At 41.3% G+C, this 12,062-nt stretch overlaps 1 protein-coding gene across 1 annotated transcript in view; it reads right to left on the bottom strand.

The window, feature by feature from the left end:
• Positions 1-12,062, bottom strand: part of LOC129853869 (collagen alpha-1(XXVII) chain B-like) — a 144,962-nt gene that overhangs the window by 28,827 nt on the left and 104,073 nt on the right. Inside the window, exons 20-28 of the mRNA XM_055920333.1 lie at positions 11,919-11,972; positions 11,448-11,501; positions 11,205-11,249; positions 5,680-5,733; positions 5,312-5,356; positions 5,060-5,113; positions 3,429-3,482; positions 1,929-1,982; positions 542-595 (exon numbers count right to left, since the gene is read on the bottom strand). Coding sequence (XP_055776308.1) covers positions 542-595; positions 1,929-1,982; positions 3,429-3,482; positions 5,060-5,113; positions 5,312-5,356; positions 5,680-5,733; positions 11,205-11,249; positions 11,448-11,501; positions 11,919-11,972 — 468 coding nt within the window. The remainder of the gene's footprint in view (positions 1-541; positions 596-1,928; positions 1,983-3,428; positions 3,483-5,059; positions 5,114-5,311; positions 5,357-5,679; positions 5,734-11,204; positions 11,250-11,447; positions 11,502-11,918; positions 11,973-12,062) is intronic.

Genomic DNA, 12,062 nt, shown 5'->3' with positions numbered 1-12,062 from the left:
ATTAGAAGGGGTGGGAGGAAATGTTGGACAGGCAAGGAGGCATGGCTGAGTCAAATAGGAATCCTGGCTTAAATTAAGTGGTGATTAAAGAGCTCAGCCATGTGCTTCTTGTTAGTAACAACCACATCAACTTTAAAGGACATGGGCAGCTGTGAGGAGGAGGGTTTATTCTCCAGGTCTTTAACAGTTTTCCAGAACTTTTTGGCGTTAGACCCACAGAGAGAGAACTGCTCCTTAAAGTAACTAACTTTGGCCTTCCGGATAGCCTAAATGCCCTTATTTCTCATTTGCCTGCCTAAACCTCATTCCTACAGCACTATTTTATTCGGTAAATGTAAAAAAATTTAAGTCATGTTAAAAAAACTATCTGAGCGGTAGATTTCGGCTTGCTTTTTGACTGCGAACGTGATCTTGGCTCAGAAAAGGTTGGGGACCACTGATCCACATCAATGCCACCTTGTGTTACACAGCAAGTTCATAACAACCATAACAATTCATAGCAGAAAGTACAGATGCTTAAAGAGGAAACCTTATTCCTTACCCTCCTGCCTTTGAGTCCTCTGATCCCGCCGAGACCCCTTGATCCGGCTTGGCCCTGCAGGAGGAACACAATTAAATGACGGAAGGCAATGACGTTACAACACTCACTGAGATGAGTTGTAGGACTGACTAATGAGAGCTGGACTGGGTCTCCAGGATGCCAGTGAATGCCATCCACCCCTATCATGACCAAAGAGCTGAGATCATGCACTTGAAGGACATGTGTTCAGTCATGCCTGTAAAAGAGATTCTATTGAGATGAAGCTTGTCATTTTATAAAGAACACCTGTTCAGAAGTTGAAGAGTATTTTTCACCTTTTAGAGTAAAGTACTCGCCTGCTGTCTTCTGTGCAGTTTGCTAAAGCAGCTCTGAGACAGTCTGGCATGTCTTGCCACAACTTGTGTGATGTCAGTGCACGGCGTAAAGGGACTAGAGACATGTAGACATGCTATAAAGGCAAAGGGTGGGAGCTGCATTAGCTTTAGCCAGAGGTACTAAAGAAAAGTTTACAGCTGCCTGTTTGAGTGACTGACTGTCACTCTCACTCCCCATCAACAGAGGTATGTGCTAGGAGGGATTTCTCCCAACCGCCCCTTGTGTGAAAAACTCTGTCTTTGGTCTCCAAATGAGCGAAGAGTAAAAGGACTTAGCAGTGTCACTTTGTGGGCCTCGTTACAGACCTTTATTGGCTATGTTTACGTAGCTGGATTCCAAACAAGAAAGGCAACAGACTTTTGAAGAGCCAGAATGGGTAGTCGACTTAGAGTTCTAGTCTGACCTTGAAAGACACTTTAATAAACTACATTCACTCTATGCCAAGCTGATGTGCCAAATAGGACACAAGTTCTAACTTGAAGTCTCATTCAGTTTGTGATTCAGTTTCTGTTTACAGCAGTGATGTCTTGCTTCTGATTTCATTCTGCCATGCTGTATTTTATTTAACCTTGATTTAACTAGGCAAGTCAACAAATTCTTATTTACAATGACGGCCTACTCCGGCCAAAACCGAACGACGCTGGGCCAATTGTGCGCCGCCCTATGGGACTCCCAATCACAGCCAGATGTGATAGAGCCTGCATTCGAACCAGGTACTATAGTGACACCTCTTGCACTGAGATGCCGCGCCTTAGACCGCCAAATGCAAATTACAAAGGATGGTATTTTAGAGTAGTATTGGTGTGATGGGGTTTGTTCTTGTAAATCTGGAGGGCACAGGATGTTTAAAATGGTACCATAACCTTATGGGCCGGTTTCAAAGACCCAATTTAAGACTACTCCATGGACAACAAAAAAATCTCCATTGAAAGTTGTTTTTAGTCCAGAATTAGGCTTAATCTGGGTCTGGGAAACCGGTCCTACAAAGGTAAAGTGAGCAGGCTTTACTTACTGGTATCCCTAGAGGTCCAGAGGGGCCACACTCTCCAGGAGTTCCAGGATGACCCTGATAGACAGACAGAACACCACAACACCATGAAGACATCCATCATACTTCAAACCCATTCAACCCCTTTTTTACATACTCTAAATAATACTGAAAGTGAACTGGTGACTATTGACAATATGTTGTCTGTTTAACAATTTCGATGCAATGTATCTATTCGTAGCCTGCATGATGTGGCTGACTGGACAGTTTGTTAGTTTAAGTACTGAGTCATACTGTATCTGGCCTACTCCAGTTCTCCTCAATAGCTCCATCCTTATGTTTGTTGTCGTACAATAAACAGCTTTGAGTAAAAACAACTAAGTTGACTGAGAACACATTCTCATTTACAGCAACGACCGCGGGAATAGTTACAGGGGATAGGAGGGGGGATGAATGAGCCAATTGGAAGCTGGGGATCATTAGTTAGCCATGATGGTATGTGGGCCAGATTGGGAATTTAGCCAGGACACCGGGGTTAACACCCCTACTCTTACAATAAGTGCCATGGAATCTTTAGTGACCACAGAGAGTCAGTACACCTGTTTTACGTCCCATTCCGAAATAACATATGATTTGACTATGTTGTGAAGATATATACAAGTAATTGACAAAATAAAGGAAACACCAACAGAAAGTGTTTTAATTGGGCTTGATCCACCACAAGCCAAAACAGCTTCAATGCGCCTTGGCATAGATTCTACTGGAGGGATGCGACACCATTCTTCCACGAGAAATTCCATAATTTGGTGTTTCGTTGATAGTGGTGGAAAACACTGTCTTAGGCACCACCCCAGAATTTCCCATAAGTGTTAAATTGGTTTGAGATCTGGTGACTTATCAAACCATTCAGTGACCAATCGTGCCCTGTGGATGGGGGCATTGTTATACTATGCGTGCATAGCCATGGCAGTCAAAATAATGGCCAGTCCAAAATGTTTATACATGACCCTAAGCATGATGGGATGTTAATTGCTTTTAATTAACTCAGGAACCACACCTGTGTGGAAGAACCTGCTTTCAATATACTTTGTATCACTCACAAACTCAAGTGTTTCCATTGTTTTGGCAGTTACCTGAAGATACAAACAATATGGCACCTCCAGCTGTCTTTCTGCTGTGTAAGCAAATGTTTCTGCTTCTACCAGAGAGTAGAGAGTAGATTTAAAAATAACTTATTTGGAAACTTCTGCACACTTAGATCCAACATAAATACTATTCTCGCTACAGTTCATCTCAACATGAAGTCGGCCAGTATGACCTAACAAAAACGTAATTTCATACAAGATATACGAGCTCAAAACATAACTCTTTTTCAATGATACCTATCTTAGTACCCCATTCCTTATCGCCAAGCCCCCACATGGCACCCTGTCCTAACCCTAGACCCCCACATGGAACATTACCCTACCCGTATAGAGTTGAATGCCCCTGGGAAGAGAGACGGGGTCCAGACTTACTCCTTACCATCGCCCCCTTTTCCCCTGGCGGTCCAGGCAAGCCCATCTCCCCACGGTCCCCCTGGGAAAACAAACGTAATTATAAGGACCCTGTATTACATAAGTAAGGCCAGGAGTTTTTCCTGACCACATGACCTGACTAGGAAAAACTCTGGGCCTGGAGTTAGTCCTAGTCAGGTCACAAGGTCAGGGGAAACCTTCTGAATGTATTCATAACCCTTGACTTATTACACATCTTGTTGTGTTACAGCCTGAATTCAAAATGGATTCAATCTTTTTTTCCCCTCACCCATCGACACACAATAGCCCAAAATGACAGTGAAAACATGCTTTCAGAATTATTTGCACATTATTTGCACACTCTTCAAGCTCTGTCAAGTTGGTTGTTGATCATTGCTAGACAGCCATTTTCAAATGTTGACAGATTTTGAAGCCTATTTAAGTCAAAGCTGTAACTATGCCACTCAGGAGCATTCAATGTGATCTTGGTAAGCAACTCTAGTGTATATTTGGCCTTGAATTTTAGGTTATTGTCCAGCTGAAATGTTAATTTGTCTCCCAGTGTCTGTTGGAAAGCAGACTGAACCAGGTTTTCCTCTAATTTTGCCTGTGCTATTCCATTTCTTTTTACTCCCTAGTCCTTGCCGATGACAAGCATACCCATAACATAATGCTGCCACCACCATGCTTGAAAATATGAAGAGTGATACTCAATGATGTGTTGTTAGATTTGCCCCAAACATAACGCTTTGTTATCAGGTTCAAGTTCTTTCTTTGCCACATTTATTGCAGTTTTACTTTAGTGTCTTATTGCAAACTGGATGCATGTTTTTGAATATTTTTATTCTGTACAGGCTTCCTTCTTTTTACTCTGTCATTTAGGTTAGTATTGTGCAGTAACTACAATGTTGTTGATCCATCCTCAGTGTTCTCCATTCACAGCCATTAAACTCAGTAACTGTTTTAAAGTCAACATTGGCCTAAAGGCAAAATCCCTGAGTGTTTTCCTTCCTCTCCAGCAACTGAGTTACGAAGGACGTTTGTATCTTTGTAGTGACTGGATGTATTGATACACCAAAGTGTAATAACTTCACTATACTCAAAGGTATATTCAATGTCTGCTTTTTTCAAATGTATTTCTTTCTTTTTTTAAATCACATTTAACACTATCTGCAACGTATTATGTGACTACTTAAGCACATTTGTACTTCTGAAGTTGTTTAGGCTTGCCATAATAAAGGGGTTGAATACTTTGACTCAAGACATTTCAGCTTTACATTTTTTATACATTTCTAAACATTTTGAAAAACATAATTCCACTTTGACATTATGGGGTATTGTGTGTAGGACAGTAACCCCAAAATCTCAATTTAACAAAATGTGAAAAAAGTCAAGGTGCTTTCTGAAGGCACTGTATATCTCAAGACAGGAAGCAATCCCAGCAGGCAAAACTGGTTGAAATGACTTAATTAGAACCAGATTACAACTGTCTGTAATAACATAATCTCAACCAGTTTAGCCCGCTGGGAAAGTAGAACAATAACATATATGAATCAGATTCTCTTTCAATATGACAACATAAGATATATGACATGAGAAGTCTTCCTGTAATGTCTAACGTTAAGATGCACATCTAACCTTTTCTCCTGCTAGGCCTGTCTCCCCAATAGGCCCGATAAAACCCACAAGTCCCTGAAGAGAGCAACACAAGAAAAGACAGTCAAAGTCCTGTACTTACACCATTGCCTTTGGAGCAGTGGGGCAAAAGCAACACACACACACACACACACACACACACACACACACACACACACACACACACACACACACACACACACAGAGTAAAGTAAACAAACAGAGAGAGACAGAGAGAGAGAGAGAAGCTTTTACCCTCTCTCCAAGCTTTCCGACCTCTCCGGTTATTCCCGTCTCACCCTATAGCAGAAGACTGAATTAGCATTTCATAAACAGATTCAGACCTTTTTAAAGTTCAGATCCGCCAGAGAGAATGTGGTGAGAGGCCAGTTCACCTGGTAGTAGAAAATGTATGTCAAATTTACACAGTTAAATAAGACTTTACAGGTTGGGATAAAGAGAGACAGAAAGAGAGAAACAGGCCAAGAGAGACAAAGAGAAACAGGCAGAGAGAGCCTGGGAGTCCATGTTTAACGACAGATGACAGTGATAGTGATAGATTCAGGTGGCGAGAGAGAGACACTCAGCCAGTTGAATGGTGCATCATTTTAATAGGATCTGACCTTCAATCCTTCGGTTCCTGTTTCCCCCGGGAATCCATGCCTTCCAGGTCTGCCCTGAACAGAAGACAAACATGAACCATAGTACAGTACTTCATCAGATTCAGAGTGAGTAATAGTCACATGTACAGGTTTGCAGGTGTGATTGCAGGGTACAGTGAAAATCTTGGGCTCCGAGCTCCAACATGCAGGACTAATTTTAATAAAATAATGAAAATGGCAATAAGAAAAACAATCTAAATAGAAATAGCAGTATATACACATCATAACAACTGTAGCAGGTTCCTGTAGAACACTGAGGACCCTCAGGGACAGGCTGAATTTCTTCAGAATCCTGAGTTTGAATAGTCACTGTCGTGACTTCTTCACCAAGGTGTCCATGTGGTTACATAATTAATTGTAACGATGTGCGCTGAGAGTCGGGAAGCAAGTTCAGGGAGTGAGTGTTTTAATAAAATAAACAGAACCAAAGGGAGTGACATACAGTTGAAGTCGAAAGTTGACATACACTTATGTTGGAGTCATTAAAACTAGTTTTTCAACCACTCCACAAATTTCTTGTTAACAAACTATAGTTTTGGCAAGTCAGTTAGGACATCTACTTCGTGCATAGCACAAGTAATTTTTCCAACAATTGTTTAGACCTCTACAAGTCTGGTTCATCCTTAGGAGCAATTTTCAAACACCTGAAGGTACCACATTCATCTGTACAAACAATAGTACGCAAGTATAAATGCCATGGGACCACGTAGCCGTCATGCCGCTCAGGAAGGAGACGCGTTGTGTCTCTTAGAGATGAATGTACTTTGTTGCAAAAAGTGCAAATCAATACCAGAACAATAGTAAAGGACCTTGTGAAGATGCTGGAGGAAACAAGTACATAAGTATCTATATCCACAGTAAAACGAGTCCTATATCGACAGAACCTGAAAGGCCGCTCAGCAAGGAAGAAGCCACTGCTTCAAAACCGCCATAAAAAAGCCAGACTACGGTTTGCAACTGCACATGGTGTCACGATCGTCGTAACAATGAAGAGAGGAGGACCAAGGCGCAGCGTGATAACAGTACATCTTCTTTTTATTTGAAGACGAACACGAAACGAACACTGACAAACTATACAAAAACAACAAACGACCGTGAAGCTATAGAACGAAAGTGCAGACACAAGCAACTAACGTAAAGACATAGACAATCACCCACAACCTACCTAATGACTATGGCTGCCTAAATATGGCTCCCAATCAGAGACAACGATAGACAGCTGTCTCTAATTGAGAACCAATCTAGGCAACCATAGACATACAAACACCTAGACTGAACACTGCCCCATAAACATACAAAAAACCCTAGACAATACAAAAACACATACATCCCCCATGTCACACCCTGACCTAACTAAAATAATAAAGAAAACAAAGATAACTAAGGCCAGGGTGTGACACATGGGGACAAAGATCGTACTTTTTGGAGAAATGTCCACTGCTCTGATGAAACAAAAATAGAACTGTTTGGCCATAATGACGATCATTATGTTTGGAGGAAAAAGGGAGAGGCTTGCATGCCGAAGAATACCATCCCAACCGTGAAGCAATGGGGTGGCAGCATCATATTGTGGGGGTGTTTTGCTGCAGGAGGGACTGGTGCACTTCACAAACTAGATGGCACCATGAGGCAGGACAATTATGTGGATATATTGAAGCAACATCTCAAGACATCAGTCAGGAAGTTAAAGCTTGGTCGCAAATGGGTCTTCCAAATGGACAATGACCCCAAGCATACTTCCAAAGTTGTGGCAAAATAGCTTAAGGACAACAAAGTCAAGGTATTGGAGTGGCCATCACAAAGCCCTGACCTCAATAAAAATCTGTGGGCAGAACTGAAAAAGTGTGTGTGAGCAAGGAGGCCTACAAACCTGACTCAGTTACACCAGCTCTGTCAGGAGGAATGGGACAAAATTCACCCAACTTATTGTGGGAAGGTTGTTGAAGTCTACCCTAAACATTTGACCCAAATTAAACAGTTTAAAGGCAATGGTACCAAATACTAATTGAGTGTATGTAAACTTTTGACCCACTGGGAATGTGACGAAATAAATAAAAGCTGAAATAAATAATTCTCTCTACTATTATTCTGACATTTCACATTTTTTAAATAAAGTGGTGATCCTAACTGACCTAAGACAGGGAATCTTTACTAGGATTAAATGTCAGGAATTGTGAAAAACTGAGTTTAAATGTATTTGGCTAAGGTGTATGTAAACTTCCGACTTCAACTGTATATAGGGCAGGTAATCAAGGAGGTGATGCATTCCAGGTGAGTCTGATGACGCGCAAGTGCGCGTAAGGATGGTGACAGGTGTGCGCCATAACAAGCAGCCTGGTGACCTAGAGGCCGGAGAGGGAGCACACTTGACATTAATCTTCTCTGAGATATGTACGCCATAGCGGCCCCGTTGTTGAGGATGGGGGCGTGTCCAGCCTGGTTCCTCCTGAAATCCACAATTAGCTCCTTTGTTTTGCTAACATTGAGGGAGAGTTTACCTGGCACCACACCGTCAGAGTGCCTGGCTCCTCCTCGTAGGCTGTCTCGTCGTTGTTGGTAATCAGGCCTAATACCGTCGTGTCGTAAGTAGAACCATAGTATTGTACCTTACAGTCACTACTACCAAATCTACATTACTACACATAATACGGTAAGTAGAAACTGGAGTCAAGACTTGATGTGTGTCTGTATTGATGTGTGCAAATTATGAAGTTTGCAATGATACTTTCATACAGCTCCATTGTGTGTCCAAGACGTGTCCCCTTACGGAATAATTCGTATACTGTCTTATCTTCCTGAAACCGGTGAGTGACGTGATTAATGTCTTTATTATTTTGAATGAGGGATAAGAAAACATTCCAAAAAGTTATTAGGAGCGCCAACAAAGCACTCAGCTTTCAAACAAATTTGGTGGAATGTCTTCCGCTATTGTCAAAGTTTAATATGCAAAAAAATCTGTGATACTTTTGTATTGTTTTTGCTAAAGCCTTTTTCCTGGCAGAGAATAGAAACGTCACTATCCCACTCTATATTTTTCATTGACTCATAAACAATTCAGCATCAAAGTTCCCTAATGCGTTACAGTATTAAAGGCCCAATGCAGACATTTTTATATTAATATGAAATCATTTCTGGGTAACAACTAAGTACTTTACTAACTAGGTTTCTCTCCATCCACAGTTTTTATGCAAGTAAAGTCATACCGCATAAAAAAAAATCTCGACAGCTGTGATGGAAACAGGACCTTTAGATACTCTTTCAGAAATGCCAACCGATAATTGTTTCGTTTGACACGGTGGGATCTTTTTGTGTCTGTAAAATGTATTATGCGATAAATGGCGATGGAAAAGACTTTATGATGATTATTATATCAATATTTGCACATATCGAAGTAAACTTGGAGTCACACAATGGTATGGTGTGTCATCCTGCCACCATGACTCGGGAAACAATGCAATTTACTGTATTAGGCTACAGATGTAAGTTGTGATGATCTTCACAGGGTGGTGAAACTGCACGGTGATGAGCTTGATGCTCCGGGGGTCTTATTCTGGAGACATGGTGGTCAATGCTTGACTACTGTATGACAAATAAAAACATTCTTGCACTTATCCATTCTAATCTCATCATGTATACTAGCCGCCTGCAATGTATCTGCAAAATGTTGGCTAGAGCGCAGGTGCCAAGACCAGAGTAGGCACATTTGCTATTTAATGCACCAGTTTTTCTGACAAAACTATTGGAAGTGTTGAAAATGCGATGGAAACACATTGTACTTCTGATTTTTTTTAAACAAAAGCGAAAAAGAAAATGTTGTGGTCACTACCTCATTGCACACAATTTGGTGGAAACACAGCACTGGTGGGAAAATGCAAATGTTTTCTTAATGCGGATTTTTGAACATTCTGAAAATCTGTCGACAATTGTATGGAAACCTAGCTACTGTAATGGATTTCCATTAAAATGGGCAAAAATATATTTTTTTGCCAAAAACTACTTCTCAAGCAAGAATTATGCTAGGATTGTCTGAGAGTGGTCTGAGTGGGGAGGAGAAATTGTCAGAGAGGTTTGGAATTGGCCTATTAACCAATTTACTGCATGTTGATGTCACCATGGAAAGACAAAATGTCCGTGCATGCAAACCTGCTGATTAGAAGGTCCTGTACTGCATTTTCAACCAGCAATTATCAGGAAATAACACTGATCACATTTCTTCACACTGTTACAGTCTTAGTTTCATCAGCTGTTTTCAATATGATATTTAAACACAGGGAAACGTAATTTTGACTGCACTGGGCCTTTAAAATATAATTGGATCAAATGTGTTATGTGTTATAATGAATCAGTATATTCAGTTAGTTGTGGTTTCCATCTTTTGAAGATGGCAGTGTAGAATCCTCTGTTATTTAATGTGCTTAGTCAGATGTATGAACTTCGGGTGACTCCAGATTAACTCTCTATTCGGGCTATGATGGATGCAAATTGGATGTCTCTGCAGGAAAATGCAGTACGGTGGAATCCAAGACTACTGTCTTCATCCCAAATGGCACCCTATTCCCTATATAGTGCACTATTTTTGACCAGGGCCACTAGACCCCTGGTCAAAAGTAGTGCACCTTATAGGAAATAGGGTGCCATTTGGGATGCACCCACTAACTGACACAATCAGAGGTTTGGCTTTCAGACCTAGCTTAATGGATCTAGGAGAAGAGAAAGAGAGAGTCTATCCTCATAGATATCCAGATGTTTATGATTATTTAGAGTAAGGAATGGGGAATCTATCTGTCTACGTTGGAGGAGTTTGACTTAACAAGCTCACAAAATATTAGGCAAGAGAGATCGAATAGTTATTATTTCACAACAGCCATTCCAACTGACGTTTTTTAAAATAAAATGTTCAGTATTTTAATTAGGCTTGACACTTACTGTCAGTGTTTAGCAAAATGGCAGCATTCCAAAAGCAACAACTTTAAAAATGAATGCAGGAAGCAGATATTTGGACAGTTTCTTATTTCAAAGAAATCATAATTCTCTAACTGGGATAGCTGACTAGGTGCATAAATGAGTGGCTTTATTTTCATTGGTTTAAAACCAGAAAGCTTTGTTTTTTATAATCCCATCTCTTCCAATGGTGTTGTTTTTGTATCACAGATGAGCACCATGTGGTGGTAGCACAGCAATTTTACTGACCAAACCGTTACCACAAATGCACAATAAGCAGTGAGCCATCTATCAAAATAGATTTTCTGCACAATAGACTGACAGCTAGCCAAGTGCTGCTGGTATGTAGCTAACCAGATCATAGTGATTCAGCTGGATTTAAACACGGACTGCAGCAAATTGCCTCCCACTCTGAAGTGTCATTGTTATGAAACAGGATTTTTGATGGTGGAGATGAACATTTGGGTGTTTTCATGTGCAAAGTGACCCATATTGTGTTTTCGGACTTCCTTGTTTTGGTTTTGAGCTGTCCAATCAGCACTCACCTCTGGTCCTGTTGGCCCAGGTGGTCCCAGTGGCCCCTCATCGCCCTGGAAAACAATATGGAGACAGAGGGTCAAGGCAGGGACAAAAGCACAATGCATAAAAAAAACACTTTGTATTTTCACTGGGCTATGTGGCAATGCCAGATTTCTGTCTTATCTCTTACATACATACTACATAGATAGCCAAAGTAAGACTAAATCTTGACATGTTTAGTAAATACAGAACACTAAAGACAATCCCACCTCTAGTCCAGCCGTTCCTCTAGGCCCTAGTAAACCTCTGTTCCCTGGCTTCCCCTGAGGAGAATGATACAGAATGTTAGATTGCGTAAGGAACCCATGTTGCTGTCCATGATGCACCACTGGCAGTAAAACAGTACTGGTCCCCAGCAGTCACCACAGTCCCCAGGAAAGGCCTCCAAGGTCCATGCGCCTGCTCCTTGCCACCCACCGTTCTTTGTATTCAGTAAAAACCAACTGAACCTCCCAGACCACTTCTCAACACTAAGGGCCATCATTGCTCATAGAAGTACTTGATCCAGCCGACTACGCCAAATGAGGATGTTAAATACACAACCATTGTTTTAAAACAAATGGTGTCATTCTAACCGACCGCATTGCCATGAACTATGTGAAGATGGAATCATCGCACCATCGGACATAAGACATTGATACACTACTAGATATGCAGAAAGATAGTGCCAGTATACATACCTTTGGGCCTTCAGGGCCGTTGTGACCTGGTGGGCCGATGTCTCCTGGGAAACCCTGTGGACAACCAGAGAACAGGTTGAATATAATCCATTACATGATGTCGCCATATAATGGCACTGGAGGACATGGCTGCCATGTTACAGG

This window comes from Salvelinus fontinalis, chromosome 4 (genome assembly GCF_029448725.1).
Source record: "Salvelinus fontinalis isolate EN_2023a chromosome 4, ASM2944872v1, whole genome shotgun sequence".
NCBI lineage: Eukaryota > Metazoa > Chordata > Actinopteri > Salmoniformes > Salmonidae > Salvelinus > Salvelinus fontinalis.
Note: the sequence above shows the minus strand (reverse complement) of the source record. Positions and strands in the feature narration are given on the sequence as shown.